This window comes from Hemitrygon akajei, chromosome 20 (genome assembly GCF_048418815.1).
Source record: "Hemitrygon akajei chromosome 20, sHemAka1.3, whole genome shotgun sequence".
Lineage (NCBI taxonomy): Eukaryota > Metazoa > Chordata > Chondrichthyes > Myliobatiformes > Dasyatidae > Hemitrygon > Hemitrygon akajei.
Genome location: NC_133143.1, coordinates 30,761,447 through 30,781,036, shown reverse-complemented (window position 1 = coordinate 30,781,036; position 19,590 = coordinate 30,761,447). Strand labels below are relative to the sequence as shown.

The 19,590-nt window shown below is 39.9% G+C and overlaps 1 protein-coding gene across 12 annotated transcripts in view; it reads right to left on the bottom strand.

Moving 5' to 3' along the window:
• Positions 1-19,590, bottom strand: part of LOC140713685 (catenin delta-2-like) — a 1,190,818-nt gene that overhangs the window by 150,948 nt on the left and 1,020,280 nt on the right. For all 12 annotated transcript variants that reach the window (XM_073024066.1, XM_073024071.1, XM_073024072.1 and 9 more), the window contains one exon: positions 1,197-1,410. In XM_073024066.1, coding sequence (XP_072880167.1) covers positions 1,197-1,410 — 214 coding nt within the window. The remainder of the gene's footprint in view (positions 1-1,196; positions 1,411-19,590) is intronic.

Genomic DNA, 19,590 nt, shown 5'->3' with positions numbered 1-19,590 from the left:
CACTCTCTGTAAAGTTTCTGCATCCTTCCTACAATGAGGCAACCAGAACTGAACACAATACTCCAAGTAAGGTCACACTAGAGGTTTACAGTGCTGCAACATCAACTAACAGCTCTTCAAGTCAATCCCATGACTAAGGAAGACCAACACATCATATACCTTCTTATTGGCCCTATCAACTTACACAGCAATTTACAGGGTTCTATGGACTTGAACCCCAAGATCCTCCACACTGCTAAGAACCCTGCCATTAACTTTTAATCTGCCATGAAATTCGACTTTTCAAAGTGCATCAATTCACACTTTTCCAGATGGAACTCTATCTGCCAATGTAGGTCATCCAGAACCTGGAACCTGCTCAGTTACTCAGCTAGATCATAGGTGATAGTACCTGAAGTTCTTCACTTTCCTTGATACACTTATTACCTAAAAATTCTATTTATTTCAGCCTTATTAGCTGCAATTGTGACACCCATTGTCATATAAGAGAAGTTGCCCCAATTTTTTTCTGAAACACTTACTGACTTCATTGCTAAATGGCCTGAGTCTTGTGATACATTTTAACCAGATTACTCAATCTGTAAAAAGTAAAAGTAAATTTATTCAAAAGTAAGTTCAATGCCTCATTCTGCTAACTTACCACTCTTATCCACTTTTAGCATCACCCCCAATGATACATAAAACTAAACAGATCAGTACTGACTCAGGAAGAGTACTTTAATTTTTCCTAACATTTTATTATTAAGAGATCCTATTTGTCATAAACTTCCATAACCTCAAGGTCATCTACTTGGGCCAAGATAAAGAAAAAAAAACAAACTGCTGGGAGAATGTAGCAAGTTAAGCAGAATCTGTGGAGGCAATGGGCTGGTCAATGTTTTGAGTCAAAGCCCTGCATGAGCACTGATGCAGTGTCTTGATCTGAAACACTGACTGTCCCTTCTGCATCCACCGATGCTGCTTGACCCATTGAGTTAGTCTAGCAGTTTTTTTTTGCTCCAGATTTTGGAATCTTGGTTCCTTTTGTCATCAGATGTTTGATCACAAAAACTGTATTTATATATAAGAATGACAAATCTGATGGAACATCCTAAAAAGTTTTATCCTGAATTAATTTCGGATGGAGGAAAGGAAGTTTCATTTCCAACTTCGGGAAGAGTGCATATTTAGAGTACAGAAAAGAAAGAGAATCTGACCTGTAACCAGCTCCCTGATCTCCACGTCAGGAGTCTTCCGAAGCAGTCGCACCAGTGCTGGGATCCCACCACAGTTTTTCAAGGCAATTTTGTTGTCGTCATTTGCCTTTCCATACACCAGGTTCCTCAGGGCTCCACAGGCACTGCGATGAACTTCTTGCATCCGATGGTCCAAAAGGTCTACCAACAACTGGATTCCACCTTGTCTTCTTATCTACAAGATTAGTTTATTTATTAGACACTAATAATTAATCCTCTTAATAGAAATAAATGTTCATAAAATAAAATAATCCTACGGCTTAACAAATCCATTCTAAACATTTAAAGTAACAGCAAGATGGTTATTTGAGCATTAAAAACTCACTCTAAATATATTCTTTTGAAAAGCAAATGTATTAAAATAAATACGTCACCATATACCTAAATTGTATACCAATGACTTTCTCACAAAATCAGAATGATCAATTCCTGCTATAATGAGTTATTCAATTACAACCTACTGTTCCCAAGTTGTGGTAAATGTGATTAGTACAGGTAGTTATTCGTCCGCCATCATTAATGAGGAATGGCTGTTTTTCTGAGCTGTTTGACTCTGTAACTCTGTTACAATTTTAGAATAATGCCAAAGTATATTTTAAATCTATTCAACCAAGCAAATGGTTGAGCATCCTAGCCAAATGGATGACTCTCCAATGGTGCATAATCTTTCAATATTGCCCTCTTCTGGATCATATACTTAATTCTCAGGCAGAGCTTGAACAGTAATTAGCAACACTATTAACGATCATGTCAGAGATAGAACTTAAATAAAGTCCCTTAAGATAATTTCTCTTTATTCCACCCAGTAATGAAACCAGCTTCCTTGAGTTGCCAATACACCTCTTGAGCATCCACCATCAATAAGTAGAATGAATTATGGGTGCATTCAGAGTGGCTGCCTGAAAGTAGGAAAAAGGTTAGTCTGCAATTGGTTTCTAGGCCAAGCGAGTACATTGGTAACCTCACTTGAAAAAAAATCTTAGGAATCATCAGCATTTATATAGTATTGTTGAAATACAATCTACAGTTGTAAAAAAGACTACAGTCAAACATAAAAATTAATCTTAGGCAATGTAAGACAAACAGCAACTAAACCACTAATAGTACTGGGCTCCCACAAAAAGTAACATGGTAATAACCCAGATGGGTTACGATACACTCAGTGGCCACTTTATTAGGTACACCTACTAGTTAGTGCAAATATCTAATCAGCCAATCACGTGGCAACAACTTAATATATAAAAGCATGTAGATGTAGTCAAGAGATTCAGTTGTTATTAAACATTAAAATGGGAAGAAATTAGATCTAAGTGATTTTGACCATAGGAATGATTGTTGGTGCTAGACAGGGTGATTTGGGATCTCAGGAAATGCAGAATGGTGCGATAAACAAAAAACATCCAGTGAGTGGCAGTTCTGTGCATAAAAACACCTTGTTAATGAGACAGATCAGAGCAGAGTGGCCAGACTAATTCAAGCTGACAGGAAGAGGGCAGTGACTTGAATAACCACACATTATAACAGTGGGGTGCTGAAGAGCATCTCTCAGTGCACAACATGTCAAACTTTGAAGTGGACAGGTTACAGCAGCAGAAGACTACAGGCTTACATTTGTTGGCCACTTTATCAGGTACAGGGGGTTACCTAATAAAGTGGCCACTGTGTGCACATATCGGCCAGGTCACCAAGAACAACCTCCTTGTTCTTCTTTGATAATCAACTAACTTAACAGCTCAGAGCAGTCAATGTACTACAAGGTCTTTAGGAGTTGAATCCAGATTGAATATCTCTTTCTCATCTACTGCTGTTCGAGTCAATTTTCTGCACTCTTGCCCTCTAGATATTGAATATCATAATGCCACCGTTGGCAAAAACTCTTGATTTAGGGGTACACGTCCCATGTATGGATTGCCACTTCTGGTTGGTTTCCTGGCTCGCCTCTTGCCATCTCAATTGAGAAGTTACCCAGACCATTTTAAAGGCTAGAATGGCAACTAATGCTAAAATAATGCATGAATAAAAGTGTCTCATATTCCAACTTCGTAAAAATTCAAGAGGCGGAAACAATAATTTCTGTTTCAGCAACAGTAACCTTAGAGCTTCCATTCAATTTTCCTACTAAATTTCTTAAATCCAAAGATGCAGGGATGTGCACAGTCACAGTGAGCCATCTGCACACTCTCAGATAAGACGCAACTAGAAACTGGACACTCAGTGATAGTTCTGCAGTTTAATGTATGAACCAGACTAAAAGGAATGTGTCACTCCAGAGCAGCACTGAGGGAATTCTGCACTATTAAAGCAGATAAAATATTAAATTGATACTCTCTTCATCCTCTGATTTGAAATGAAAAGATCACAACAATGAAAATAGAAGAGCTTTCAGGATTTCCCTGGACAATGCCTCTCCTTCAACCACACTAAAATGACAGTCGTTTTCACAGTGCTGCATATTTGCCCTTCTTGTAAATAAACTGAGTGCTGCAGTTCCTGGTTCAAAAGTTCTGTAGACCTGCAGCAGTCAGCTCTGCATAGTGGTGGAAAATCAAATCAGTAAAGCAGAAGGCTTTATAAATGTACCCACCCACAATACCAACAACACCTAGAACTTCAGTATGAAAGACAATTTTGAAGAATTTTCAAACATTTTGCAGATGTGTACTTTTTCAGATCTATTCCAACAAAGGCAGTAGTATGAAATATTTCTTCATACTGCTCCTAGTTTAAGATGGTGCTGGTGAAACACAGCGAGAACTTGCTGGCAGCAAACAAAACTACTAACTACTCTATTAATTACACCTTCTCTGCTGAAAAGCCACTGCTATCAAAACTTCCTTTTTGGAGATGAGCTTCTGAAGCACCTGTATGACCTAGCATGTTTATGGTGTGAACTGAGGTCTCGAAGGTGCAGGACGGTCGTGGTATGGTATGTACAGACTGAACTGTGGTAGCAGGGCTGCACCCAAGTGTTAGGAATGAGTGACATCATTACTGGAAAGGACTTGGAGTTGATTCAATGCAGCAGAATGAAGGTGAGGCAGGGATGAGGCAGTGGGGCCTGGGCCTCAGAGTGAGGAACAAGCCGATAGTTGACTGATTTAAACACTGGACCAGATTGGAAAGGTTGGGCACAGGCCAAATCGAGGTGGTGGGTTTTGGGTCCAAGATGGAGGACCGACCAGCTGTTTCGCCAATTCAAGTGCCAAGCTAGATTGAAACGGTCCGGGGTCAGGGCTGAAAAGGAGAGGGATGGGCCAGTTCTGAATGTAATTCACTTACTTCAGTTCTGAATGTTATTTCCTTACCTTTATAGTTTGCAAAATTTTTTTGTTTTGCTCTTTGGGGGCTTTGGCAGTCTTCTTTTTTAATGGGTTCTATTGGGTTCCTTTGTTTTGTAAGGAGATAAATCTCAAGGTTGTATATAGTATACAAACTTTGATAATAAATGTACTTTGAACTTTGATTTGATATTTGATTCACTCTTAAAACAAGCAATGACTGAGTGTAGAAGAACAAAGGCTGCAGGCTCCAAGGACGTCCTGGTTGCGCTGCTGAAGCCTTGTGCTCCATGCCAGCCTCTGAAAGACTGTTTCTATCGAAATACATTGGCATCTACCCGAAACAGTGAAGTGACCTGTACACAAAAGAAGGAACAATCTATCTGGTCAACTACTGCCTCATTGTCCTACACTCAATCATCACCAAAGTGATGTAAAGCATTGTTGATAGTTGTCGATTGTCAAGCGTCACTTGCTCATCAATGACCTGCTCACTGAAGTTTAGTTTGGGTTCTGTTAGAACTGCTCACCCCAGACCTCATTACAGTCTTGGTCTAAACCTGGGCATGAGCTGAACTCATGAGTTGACATCAAAGCCGCATTAGACTGAACATGGCTTCGAGATGCCCTTTTAAAATAGGAATCTTTGAATCAGAGGATGGAAAAGGTACCAAGTATAAGGGAGCATAACTGTGCTTGTTGAAGGAAAATAATAAAAGCACAGCACAGAATATTGGTATAGACATTTCTTATCATATCCAATTCCCAACTAGCAGCAGCTCTTTGATCTGGAGATCATAAGTGGGATTGCTTATTGTTCAGTGGTTGTTCGGTTTTGTTCACAGCTCCTCAGATAATGAAAGAGTCCAAGCTAGGGCAGCAGAACAAGACACATTATATTTCTTTGTTCATAAAGAGCAAATAACATACAGCACACATTTGGCAGGTGCCTCTCTGCCATCAGAGTGCATGAACTTACTTTCTGATATTCAAAGCCGCTATTGTCACTGAGCTCCCCCTGCCGCCAGCACCCTGGGGGGTGCGGAATCAACATCAACTATTAATTTAATCTGCTATATAAATACAGGGGCTACAAAAACATGACTGAGACTGACCTTTCTATAGCAAACAGCACTTATTTTGACTACCCAACTTCCTTTATTAATAGAATTGTCAGAAAATAGAACACCCCTCTTTTCCTCTGATGGATATAACTCCAGTAATGCTTAAGAAGTTCAATACCCTAATCCAGTTCACAACAGAGTACTTGATCAGCATGGCACTCACGAGAACCACGATGGCAGCATTATGTGCAATCTTGCCGTTAGACTGGAAAACATACAAGCAGAATTAGGTCACTTGGCCTGTCGAATCTGCGCCGCCATTTCATCATGGCTGATCCATTTTACCTCTGAGCCCCAATCTCCTGCATTTTCCCCGTATCCCTTCATGTCAGGACTAATCAAGAATCTATCAACCTCTGCCTCAAATATATAATAAGACTTGGCCGCTGTCTGTGGCAATGAATTCCACAGATACACCACTCTCTGGTTAAAGAAATTCCTCCTCATCTCTATTCTAAAAGGGTACCCCTCTACTTGGAGGCTATAGGAAACATCCTCTCCACATCCACTTTATCAAGACCTTGCACCATTTGATAGGTTTCAATGAGATCACAACTGAGTCTTCTGAACTTCAGTGAACACAGTTCCAGAGCCATCAAAGGCTCGTCATATGACAAGCTGAAAACCTGGAATAATTTTTGTGAACCTCCTTTGAACACTCTTCAGCTTCAGCATATCCTGTGGCTCCCCACCCCCACAAGTAGGTCATCCCCTTCAGTAGTATCTAAAGTTGTATACTTATTATTGAGGGGAATGGCCACAGGCGTAGTTGGCACTGGTCCACACTCGAATTATTTCTCCTCCTTCTCCTGACAGTCACCCAGTCTCCTGCACCCTAAGGGTAACTATCTCTCTGTAACTCCTGTCTATCACCTCCTCATTCTCCCATATGAGTTGAAGGTCATCAAACTGCAGCTCCAGTTCCTTAACATGTTCTTTTAGGAGCTGTGATTCGGTGCGGCTGATGCAGATGTGTTTATCTGGGAGACTGAAAGCCTCCCAAACTTCCCACATCCCACACAGAGTACAAAACACTGCCCCGGAGCCATTCTCACTAATCCACAAGACAATGTACCTCACTCAAACCTAGCCAATGCCACTCTAAACACTGGCATACTCAGGAACAATGGCTGTTTCTTGCACTCAAATTATTCTATTGGTCCTTTCTAATGAATCTGTCTTGCTGATTCTTCACTCCTCAACTCAGAGAAACTGCCGTGAAACTCTGCCCTTGAAATTTCAATCACCCTCCTGATTGAAAGGTAGCTATTTCCACATCCCTGACATGGATCGTCCAAGGCTTCTTCAGTAACAGTTCCCTAACATTTACTTATGCTTCCAGGACAAGTATAGCAGCAGCACCATCCACAAGTCACACTTTATCCTGGAAATATATCGCTGTTTCTTCCTCACTACTAATTCAAAAATCATACAGGAATTATTTTCTTCAACAGTATGGCTCTGGAGTTCAAAAGCAGTTATTCACTGCCCAAGGGAATTTGTGGATGGACATTGAAATTAGCCTTGTTAGCCTTACCCTAAACAATGAAGAAAACATCCTATCCACAAGTATCATGGCTTAGAAACTGTTCTGCCTGAGACTGCAAGAAACAGCCGAGAATTGTGAACACAGCTCTGTACGTTGCAGAAATCAGCCTCCCCTCCATGGACTCTGTCTACACTTCTCACTGCCACAGTAGAGCAGTCAGCTTAATTAAAGATCTCACCTAGCCTGGACGTCCTCTGTTCTTCCCTCTTCCATCGGATAGAAGATACAAAAACTTAAAAGTACATACCACCAGGCTCAAAGACAGCTTTCATCTCATTGTTATAAGAATATTGAGTGGTCCCCTAGTACGATAAGATGGACCCTCAACCTCATATTGCACTTTATTGACTGCCTACACAGCTGATACCCTAAATTCTGTGTTCGTTTATTGTTTTACCTTGTTCTACCTCAATGCACTGTGTAACAATTTGATCTGCGTGAACAGTATGCAAGACAGGCATTTCACTGCACCTTCGTACATGTGACAATAACAAACTAATTCCAATTCCTGATAAAATCTCCATGCCATTTGAAGTCTAGTCAACTGTGAGACTAACAAGATGTGCTTTGACAGCTTTATGAAATTTAGTAACAGATTGTCACGTCCAAGCAACCACCTGCCTGAGAAGGAACTCCATGAGGGTTTTGAAGAAATGTTCGCATTATTTGAAAACAAGAAATTATTCTCAAGGCAAAGTTCAAAGTGGAGGGGGTCGCTGATGATGGCTGCTGCTTTCCTGCGATGTTTCACGTAGATGTTCTCAATGGAGAGGGTTTTATTCATGATGGGGTGGGCCATATCCACTTCTGTTCAAGGACACTGGTGTTTGAAAACCAGGCTGTGATACAGCCAGTCAATACACTTTCCACTACACATCTATAGAAGTTTGGCAAAATTTTAGATGTCATGCTGAATCCTCGCAAACTCCTGAGGAAGTAGAGGCACTGCCACGCTTTCTTCATAATTGCCATTACGTGCTGGTCTTGGGGCAGGTCGTCCAAAATAATAACACCAAGGAATTTAATGTTGCTGATCCTCTCCACCTCTGACCCTCCAATGAGAACTGGCTCAATGATCTCTGGCTCCCTTCCCCTGAAGTTAATGCTGAGCTTCTTGAACTTGCTAACATTAAGTAAGAGGGTGTTGCTGTGGCATCACTCAACCAGATTTTCAATCTCCCTTCGACATGCTGATTTATCACCACCTTTGATTCGGCCTACAACAGTGGTGTTATCAGCAAACTTGAATATGGCACTGGAGCTGTGCTTAGCCACACAGTTATAAGTGTAAAGCAAGTACAGTGGGGGGCTAAGCACACAGCCTCGTGGTGCACCTGTGGTGAGGGAGATCATGGAGAAGATGTTGTTGCTAATCTGAATTGACTGGGGTCTGCAAGTGAGGAAATCCAGGATCCAATTGCACAAAGAGGTATTGACTAGTTTTGATGGGGTGATAGTATTGAAGCTGAGCTGTAGTTGATAAAGAGCACCCTGATGTAGTACCTTTACTGTGCAGATATTCCAGGATTGAGTGAAGAGGCAATCAGCTGGTATCTTCTGTGGACCTATTGCTTCAGTAGGCAAATTGGAGTGAATCCAAATTGCTTTTCAGGCAGGTGTTGATATGTTTCATCACCAACCTCTCAAAACATTTCATGACTGTGGACGTAAGTGCTACTGAATGATAGTCATTGAGGCAGGTTACCATGGTCTTTTTGGACATCTGTATAATTGAAGCCTGTTTGAAGCAGGAGATGGTACATCTCATGGTTCATCCAGAGCATCTGGCTGGGGAAGACTCTGAATGATTTTGTGGGGACACACTCGTCGACAACTGTTTTTATAAAGTCCATGACAACCATGGTGTATTCATTCAGATCCACAGATGAGTCCTTTAATATGGCCCATTCCACTGATTCGAAGCAATCCTGTAGCCATTCCTCTGCCTCCCACAGGTAAACTGGGGTTGCTTTGATGTGGTTAAAATAAAACCCGGTATGGAATTATACAACTATATAGAGCAATCTCCAGGACTTCTAATGCAATTAGAAGGAAAAAAAGAGAAGTCAGTAGCAGTGCTAATCGAGCTGTGTATATTACCTCTTTCCATTTGCCTTTGGGAGGACAAATATAAATTACCTTCTTGAATCACTATACTACAGTGTGTAAAGAAAGTATGATTGAATTCCATTTTGTGGGCTCCAAGGTAATTAATGAGACCAATATGGGAATTGTAGACTCTTACACTGATGGGGCATGAGGTGGCTGGGTGCTTATGCAGGATTTCTACATGGTCCGTGTTATCCCAAAATCTTGAATGGCCTCTGGCTGGAGATTCCCAGGAGTCACGAGGAGAATGTATTTCTTCAAGGAGGCTTTAAGCACATACTTTCACTCTTCCCTCTACTTTTTTTCTCCCTCTCTGTTAACCTCTACTCATGGCAGAGATCAGAAGAGAGAGTTTGATTTGGGAGTCTGGTGTTGGGCACCTATTTGACATGGCCTATGCAATTTAGCTGATCCTGCAAAGCATCTCAAAAAGGCAGCATCCATTATTAAGGACCTCCAGTACCCAGGGTATGCCCTTTTCTCACTGTTACCATCAGGAAGGAGATACAGAAGCCTGAAGGCACACACTCAGCGATTCAGGAACAGCTTCTTCCCCCTGCCATCTGATTCCTAAATGGACATTGAAGCTTTGGACACTACCTCACTTTTTTTTAATATGCAGTATTTCTGTTTTTTACACATTAAAAAAAATCTATTCAATACATATAATTGACTCACTTGTTTATTATTATGTTTTATTTTATCTATTATTATTTTTCTCTCTCTCTGCTAGATTATGTATTGCATTGAACTGCTGCTGCTAAGGTAACAAATTTCATGTCACATGCCGGTGATAATAAACCTGATTTTGATTCTGATTCTGATTGAACAAACACTTCCAGTAAAAACAACCAAGCAATTACAAAGTTTTGACCTAGTTTAGAAGGAATCACAATAAATAGGTAAGTTGTGTGAAAATCAAGGTTAGGTTTCAGTGTAGTGGAATTTCTGTGCAGGTTTCTATTTCCATTTTTTCTAACAATGCAGAAAGTAACTATTTTTCCTCTATAATCCATATTGGTTTACAGAGCAATCCCATTCCTAATTTTTTCTGTACTCCATTCTCCTCATATTGCATCATCTCTCCCCTAATTCAACCACTCACATACAAACTGAGAGCAATTTCCTTGGTCGATTGAACTATCTACTGGCACATCTTTGGGTGTAGGAGAAAATTAGAGCATAAGGCAGAAACCCATTTGATCATGTGGAGAGTGTGCAAACTCTGCAGAGAGAGCACCAGAGCCTGTGATTGAACACGAGAAGCTGGAGCTGTGAGACAGTTGTACAACCCTCCCCGATTTTTGAGATTTCAAAACTATAGAAGAGCAACATGCACTGTGAAGATAAAAAGTTCATTTTATCAAGATGTTAGATCCTGACACTTGGTTTTCTGCATGTTCTGATGGTTTAGAGATTGCTTTCATTCTGTCTGAAAAGGCAGAATAAATTCCTTTGGAAAGAAGGCAAATATTTCAAATGTAACGTACAAAGGGATTTTACTGCTACATTATATGCTGATGGAGTGCTTGGGATAGTATGGGATATTTTCCATAGAAAAAAATGAAACCAGGTCAATGTAGGTTAGGACAGGCAGGGATTTCCCTCTTTCCACCTTAGGTGCCTGGCTGTCAGCCATCTGCACCAATTGCAAAGAGCCCCCAACTCTCCTCTCTGCAAACTTTTCCATAGATCTTCATTAAGTTTATGAATATCTGTCTCTACCATGTTTCGATGTGTATGACACTGATGTCAGAGCTAGCAGGCGTTATGTAGAAATCCATTCCATTACCTCAAACAGATAATGTAAGCTCATTACCTATACTTAGGTATTATTACAAATACCCAAGGATGCTGCATGACTGGAAAAAGTTCAAAGTAGATTTATTATCAACGTACGTACGTGCCACCATATACAACCATAAGACTCATTTTCTTGTGCGCATACTTCGTAAATCGAAGAACCATAATAGAATCAATGAAAGACAGGGTGGACAAGATACCAATGTGCAAATTCAAACACACCATGCAAATACAAAATATAAAGAAATAATAAGAATAAATAAATAAGCAATAAATATCGAGAACATGAGATGAAGGAATCCTTGAAAGTGAGTCCATAGTTTGTGGGAACAGTTCAGTGATGGGGCAGATGAAGTTGAGTGAAGTTGTCCCACTGGTTCAAGAGCCCTAATGCTGCTTTCCTGCAACAGTGCTCCGTGCAGATGTGCACAATTGTGGGGAGTGCTTTATCTGCAATGGACTGGGCCATATCCACTATCTTTTGTATGATTTTCCATTTAAGGGCTTTGGTGTTTCCATAACAGGCTGATGTAACCAATCAACATTGTCTCCACCATACATCTGAACAAGTTTGTCAAAGTTAAAGCCAAGATAAAATGTTAAAACCAAGGCCCTAACAGAAATTTCGAGAGGATGCATATAATTCTATGACACCATTTAAATTACATATGACTGGGGATGTTGGAAACTGGAGGTTAAACAGCATTTGTGGGGGAAAACGATTGCTGATAATTCAGATCGATACTGTGCATCAGGCATCCTGATGCAGGGTTTTGACCCAAAATATCAACGTCGATTTCCCCGCGCAGATGCTTCACCCACTGAGGTTGTCAAGCATTTTGCTTGTTCATTTAATTTGCACAGGTGGTTTCCCTGGAGTTCGGAACAAACATCATCCAAATGTGATTATCTGATAACTGTCTATCTTTGAAACTTTGCCAATTGCCCATCATAAGAGCAGTTATCATACTTAGAAAGATTGTTCAATTAACTGAAAAGACCAGTGGAATATCCTAAGGTGGTGAATGGCATTATAAAAAGGATTTTGCTTTCATTTTGTTTTTAGGAGAAATTGGGGACAAAGTCTGGTCTTTTTCTTCTCTTTTTCTCTCTGTCTTTCCCTGCCATTAACTCCCCAAAAAAAACCAGGATTCTCCTGAGCACAAATGGGAGGAAATTATCTCCATCATTGTTCTCTGCGATCTCAAGAAAAACGTCAGGAAACCATTAGGTCATTCGTTTCTGTATTTGAAAGGGTCACTTAATAAGACAAGTAATCTAAGAATACAATATAAAACAAAATTATTCTTAAAGTAACACCAAATGTAAATTAACCAATCAGTTATCTGTAGTTCTATTTGTGGAACTTTGCTCTGCTCGGACTTGCTGCTGTGATTTCACAGAAAACATTTATGAGCACAAAAAATATCTGCTGTCTGTTCCTTAAACAATTTGGTTAGCTTGTTGTCTTACTGGTCATCTGTACAGTGCTTTCCACTTTAATGGAGATTAATTTATAATATCATGACCAGATGTAGTATATGATTTATGTTCTTACAAGTAAGGTTGCCTTTATAAATAAGTTATGACCATCTCAGACAGTGAGATATAAATCATACAATCAGACAAGCATGCTATAAATCCAGCCAAGCATGCCTTATTGCAAAACAGTGGTCAATTTTTCCGAAAGCATATTTCCCCCAATTTTCAAAAAAAAAAGTTCATGTTGGTTTGGCGGTGCTAGCAATACCCCACATTTACCCTCAATCCCCAGTTGCCCTTTAGATATATTTCAGATGAGGCACGTGTACTGAAGGTGCACACACAATACCGTTACACTGGAAGTTCCAGGAGTTGGACGCGGCCATGATAAAGGAGTGCTGATATGTTTCCAAGTGGTCTGGTCTGTGACTCAGAAGGGAACTTGGAACTGACGCTGTGCTTGTGCATGTACTTCTCATGTCCTCCAGGTGGTAGTTCGGGAGGTGCTTTCAAAGCAGACTTGGTTAGTCGCTGCAGTATACACTGTGGACAACGCAGCTGCAAAGTGGGGGTGGTAGAAAGAATGTATATTTAGAGTAGTAAATGGCCTGATGACCATGTGGACTGCTTTGCCTGGATTGTTGGAGTCCATGACAGATAAGCACAAAGACATCCATGAGAGATGGGCTCTCAGAAAACAAAAGCCATTAATGGAATGATAATGGTACTCAGATGGTCAGGCTGGCAACATTCAAGAACACCAGACCCGATTTTGAGAGCTCTTCAGAGTTGAGACTACACTGCCAAGGAACCCCCTAAGTCTCACGAAACAGGCAAGTAGTGGGCCTACATTTTTAGGTACAGAACTCACCCCCACCCGCCACATTCAGCTAGCACTAGTATGCTGGAGTAAACCAGTTGGGTCATTCTAATTAAAACAAATTTCATTTGCATTAATGTGAATTAAAAAAGAGCAAAATTAAGTCTTTAGCTTTTATTTTAAAAAATATTTCCAGGACATCTGAAGAATCTGAAATTTCTCTCATTGTAACAGGGTTGTGGGGTGGAGATACATCACCACCAAAGGAGGTGTAAGGTGCTCCTTCCCTCCGCTAGCCTGCAGGTCACCCTTGGGCAAGGCTTGGCCTCCCTGATCAGCTTCTCGTGAAACCATGGGAGCAGATGGTGGATGGTCGTATGAGCAGCTGATGCACATCACAAGACCACTAACACTAGGCAGACAATCTCTGAGGAGTATTGGTAATAGCTGTGGTCAACGGTCCTGTAAAGCCACTGCCCTGAAGACAATGGCAAACCACTTCTGTAGAAAAAATTGCCAAGAACAATCATGCTCACGGAAAGATCATAATCAGCAACGTCATTCGACACAGCCCATAATGAATAACGAACTCATTGTGAGAAATTATATAGAATTTCTACCTCTGTGCAATTGATAAGGAAATCATTTTTGGGAAGTACGTAATTCAATAGCCAGAAAAAATTCTAACAGTCTGAATTATGGGAAAAATACGTAAACTATAAACAATTACACGTTGTGCCGTAGAAAGTGGAAAGAGCTATTCGATGCACGTGTTCTTTAATTTCTTCAACTACAAAGCGTTTTGAGATCTGTTTGCTTTTCCTCTTCCATCCCCTGTGGCTCTTTAAATTTCTTTACGTCACAATAAATAACTGTTTGCCCAGATTCTAAGTTCCTGAATTCTCTTGAAACTATACGTCTTTACCACCATCTCTATCTTTGAAAGGTCTATTAAAAACTCTTTGCCTATATGGGTCAGAATAAACTTTAGTTTTAATTACTCATATGCAGCAGCTCAGGGCATTTCAACATGTAATATAAATGGTCTTATTCAAAAAAAGATTGGAAATGTGTTACCAGCAGAGGAATTCAAATACTCTCCTCCCTTTCCCTTTACCGATCTACAACACCCCTCAAAAAAACCTATCAATTTTGGGAAATACGGGTTTTAATTAACAACTAGAAATAAAGAAGATAAATGATCTGTTTTACATTAAAACATTTCTATCCCAAGATTCATGCATATATAATAGAGGAAGTCTTAGGTGAGTATAAAGGAGGACAGTGCAGTGATCTTGCAGTGACAGTGAAGGATAAAGGCTCGAGCCGCTACACCACAAGCATGTTCTTAAAAACAAGTAAGAACTTCATTAGACGTTGAGTCAAAGAATTAACTTTAGCAATCACAATGAAAGGTTGACCCCTCCCCACCACCATCTCACCCTGAAAATTAAGTAAATAATGAACAATTGCTGGCTTACAATTAAAATAGCTAAACACACTGTAACAATATACTAACCTAGGCAGCTTAAAAAAGTTTATTCCTGAATGTATAAATTACAATCTAGTGGCAATTATCAAAATGGGAAGTTTGTTTTGTATAGTTAATTGCGTATCCTTTGAATGGTGGGGAAATGGAAGTGCCCTTTCATGAAATGTAATTTTATTTCTACAATGATCTCATCAAATGCAAATTACTGCCTTTAATCCAATGCTCTGCTTTATTAAAGAACATGACCAAGAAATTCCTGCAGGCAACTGAAAAAAGATGGTGCTATGCATTTCAAAATGTGTTTTTACCAGAGTAAAGAAATACTGCATCCATTGGGAAATTCATTTCCTGACTTTGGTGTGATTTTGTTTGTCCATGTACTCGTGATCTCCCAAATGACGTCAACAGTAGTATAACACGCAAATCTCAGCTCCACAGTAATTTTCAAAATCAGTGGTCTAAAAACTGACAGTCCATATTTATTCATGAAACAGTCAAGCCTCAGTAATCCCATTTCCCTTGCCTTCATGTAGAAATCTGATCTTAAGCACAACCTTCCATGTGTCTTGACTACTTTACCCTTGGGAGTCAAGGGCATGGTCAAGTTCCTAATTTAAGCAGCACTGCAGGTTGCTGCTGTGGAGCACTGTGACGTCTCACAATTTCCTATTCATTTCCAGTTGGGTGCAGTCACACTAAACTTCATACTGAAACAGAAAATACTTAATCTCCTTTTCCTTCTAATCATAGGATAAGGAAAGGTAATCATGGAAAATACCTGCATTCCAGCATTCCCAACTGACATGTATTTATTGTCTGTACTTGTAGCCCTATTGCTACTGTTATTACTAACAACTGCAGATCTCCTTTCCTTCGGTTTTCACGGGATACGAGACAAAAATGATCGTTAATTCCTTTGTTATTTAATTTGGTGCTGGAACCCTTGGCTATTACACTTCATGAAGCTAAAGATATTCATGGAGTTTTCAGAAATGGGACTGTTCATCAGATCTCCCTTTACGCTGACCATCTCTTAGTTTATATTTCGAATCCTGAAGAATCCATTCCTAGTTTATTGAAACTATTAAACGGTTTTGGAAAGTTTTTGGGATATAAACTAAACCTTCATAAAAGTTATTTCCCATACATGATTTGTTTCCATATATGATGACATTCCTTTTAGAGTTATGGACTCATTTAAATATTTAGGTATTATTATCACTAAAAATCATAAAGACCTTTATAAAGCTAATTTGGTTCCTTTAGTAGATTTTATGAAGCAAATATTTTGTAGATGGAATCCACTTACACTTTCGTTAGCCAGCCGAATTCATGCAGTTAAAATGATGATTTTACCAAAATTTTTATATGTATTTCAAAATATCCCTATTTTTTAACTAAGAAGTTTTTTGATCAGGTTGACTATTATTTCATCTTTTGTTTGGAATGATAGAAGACCAAGAATTGGCAAATATCATTTACAAATTACTGCAAGGATAAACATACTAAGGTCTGAGTTCATTCCCAGGCTAAGATCACCAATAGTGAGGCCATAGTTCCCATCAGCCAACTACATTGGAGAGCCCACATTATCTGACAGTCTACTCCAAGCTCTGACATGAAAAGAGATTACTAGACAAACAGAGCAGCCAATTCAAGTCAGTGCTCAAACCTCCTTCAAGCAATGATTCCTTGGAAACTTTGGCCCATGACTTGAGCCACAAGGTAAAGTTCACCTGTATAAAACTCAGGACAGACCACACTCTGAGTATTGTCTTCAGTTCTAGTCACCTCATTACAAGAAGGATGTGAAAGCTTTAAGAGGGTGCAGAGGACATTTACCAGGACACTGCTGAGATAACAGGACGTGTCTTATGAGGAAATGCTGTGCAAGCTTAGGGCTTTTCTCTTTGGAGCAGAGGATGAGATGCAACTTGATAGATACAAGATTTTAAAAGGCATAGATAGTTTGGACAACCCAGCACCTATTCCCCAGGGCAACAATGGGTAAATACAAGGAGTATCCTTTTAATGTAGAAGTAGTTTTTTTTAAAACTGAGAGTGGAAATTGCCAGGATTGCATACATATGGATGAAAGAAAAATGGAAGATTATAGGCTAGGTAGGAGGGAAGACCTAGATTGATAGTGGAGCCGGGAAAAGGGCCGGCACAATATGATGAGTCAAAGAGCCTATTCTGTGGTGTACTGTTCTATGTTATAACCATATAACCATATAACAATTACAGCACGGGAACAGGCCATCTCGGTCCTTCTAGTCCATGCCGAACACTTACTCTCACCTAGTCCCACTGGCCCACACTCAGCCCAAAACCCTCCATTCCTTTCCTATCCATATACCTGTCCAATTTTACTTTAAATGACAATACCGAACCTGCCTCTACCACTTCTACTGGAAGCTCATTCCACACAGCTACCACTCTCTGAGTAAAGAAATTCCCCCTCATGTTACCCTTAAACTTTTGCCCCCTAACTACGTTCTATGACTGCTCAAAATGAAGGAGAACTAATAATGCCATTGAGAACCTGAAGTCCACTTGTCAGAATACAGAGGTCCTGCGTAAGGGACAGGAGTGGTCATCGTCTCATAAACTATCCATCCGCCCACTCCATCAGGCACATCTTCCCATCTGAAGAACAGTCAACGGCTTCCACACGTCTCATTACTCACAAAGCCCTAATGGAAACAAGCCATTCTCATTCCTGAAGGGCTGTCGAAGAGGACCGGCTAGACATAATTAATAACTTACTTCTCTGAAGGATATTAGTAAAAAGTGTGTGTCTGTATGTGTTTCAAAGAATGGTCCAGCAGCTTCATGCTCACTATTGTTCACTGTTACAGACTCTAATATTTTATTTCCGATTCTTCGCATTAACTAAAACTGCCTCAACAGCCATGGTAGGATATAAATTCCATTATCCTGATAACAATAATCAGACCAGTAACCTAACTATTACCCTATTATATGCTTGATTTCCCAGACATTGGAGAGACTCAATCCAAAAACCATGAAAAAATTATTTCATGAGCAGCTTCCAACTGCTTTTTACATATTTTCCAATTTGGCAGTCCACTGCACCTCCCAAAGTGAGAACAGCAACTATACGCGAGGCATCTGATAACAAGTTATTTCAATTGTACCAAAACTCCTTCCTGAGCTTTTTGAATCATTCAAACTCAGCACTCCATCGTGCAAATCCCATTGAGGGGAATAACAATGCATTCATGGTTCAACTGGAGTATCTACTAATCAATTTATTTATTAGCTCTTTAATGCAATACAAGCAGTCCTCAAGTTAAATAATGATGCTGTTCCTGAGAACAGGCCATAAGTTTATTTCTTGGTACGTCAGAAACATTGCCTTTCTGTAACTGCTCATATCGTATCACTTTACACGCTCTTGTTATAACTATTTCATTCATTTGAATATTCAGCCAAACACAACCCATAATTAAACTAATGAAATATACACCCGGTGGCCACTTTATTAGATACTCCCCGTACCAAATAAAGTGGACACCAAGTGTACGTTTGTTATCTTCTACTGCTGTAGCCTATCCACTTCAAGGTTCAACATGTTGTGTGCTCAGAGTTGACCTTCTGCACAGGTGTAACGTGTGGTTATTTGAGTTACTGTCACCTTCATGTCAGCTGAACCATTCTGGTCATTTTTCTCTGATCTCTCTTATTAACAAGGTGCTTCTGCCCACAGAACTGCCGCTCACTGGATGTTGTTTTGTTTTTCGCACCATTCTCTGTAAACTCTGGAGACTGTTGTGTATGAAAACCTCAGGAGATCAGCAGTTTCTGAGAGACTCAAACCACCTCTTCTGGCAACAATAATTCCATGGTCGAAGTCTCTTAGAACACACTGCTTCCCCATTCTGATGTTTGATCTGAACAGTCCAACATCTTGTCCATGTCTGTATGTTTTTATGCACTGAATTGCTGCTACATGTTGGATATTTGTATTAACGAATAGGTGTGCAGGGAAGCCTAACTCAGTGGCTCTAAGTGCATACAGTACTGTGTCTATTCATTAATGAATACCATGAAACATGTTAACATGACTACCTTGAAAATGTGTGGGAGAATTGCTTAAATTCAGATGACCATAAATCACACTGTCCGTAAACCAGGGGAGCCCAAGAGTGTATTCTATCATCCATCGGCATCCTCTGTTCTTTGATGAGGGCAAGTTAACACAGAAAAGTTCTGCAAACACGGATGTGAACAGACCCAACGTTTTTGCTGTAATATTGAGAACTGATGAGGTTTATTCAAGGAATGCTTCTGAAATGAGAGCTTTAAGTTATTCCTCATAATATTTCTCTTGTTCCAAATTTTTTGCAGCAATAATATCATGAAAGCTGAAAGCACTTAGCCTAATAATTAATTGATAATAATGGAGTCATCGAAAAGTACAACACTGAAGCAAGCCCTTTGGCCCAACTAGTCCGTGCTGAACCATTTAAACTTCTCATTGATCAAATATACATTCATCTTCTGGCACGTGTTAGTTTGGGTCCATCGTCAGAAGCATCCCCGGGTTCAATACACAAGCCTTTTTGACCAAGGACTCACTCTCTGATAAGCAAGAAATTTATTTTTAACACATCAAACCTTGAAGTGGATAGACTACAGCAATGTCCATTTTATTAGGTACAGGAAGTACCT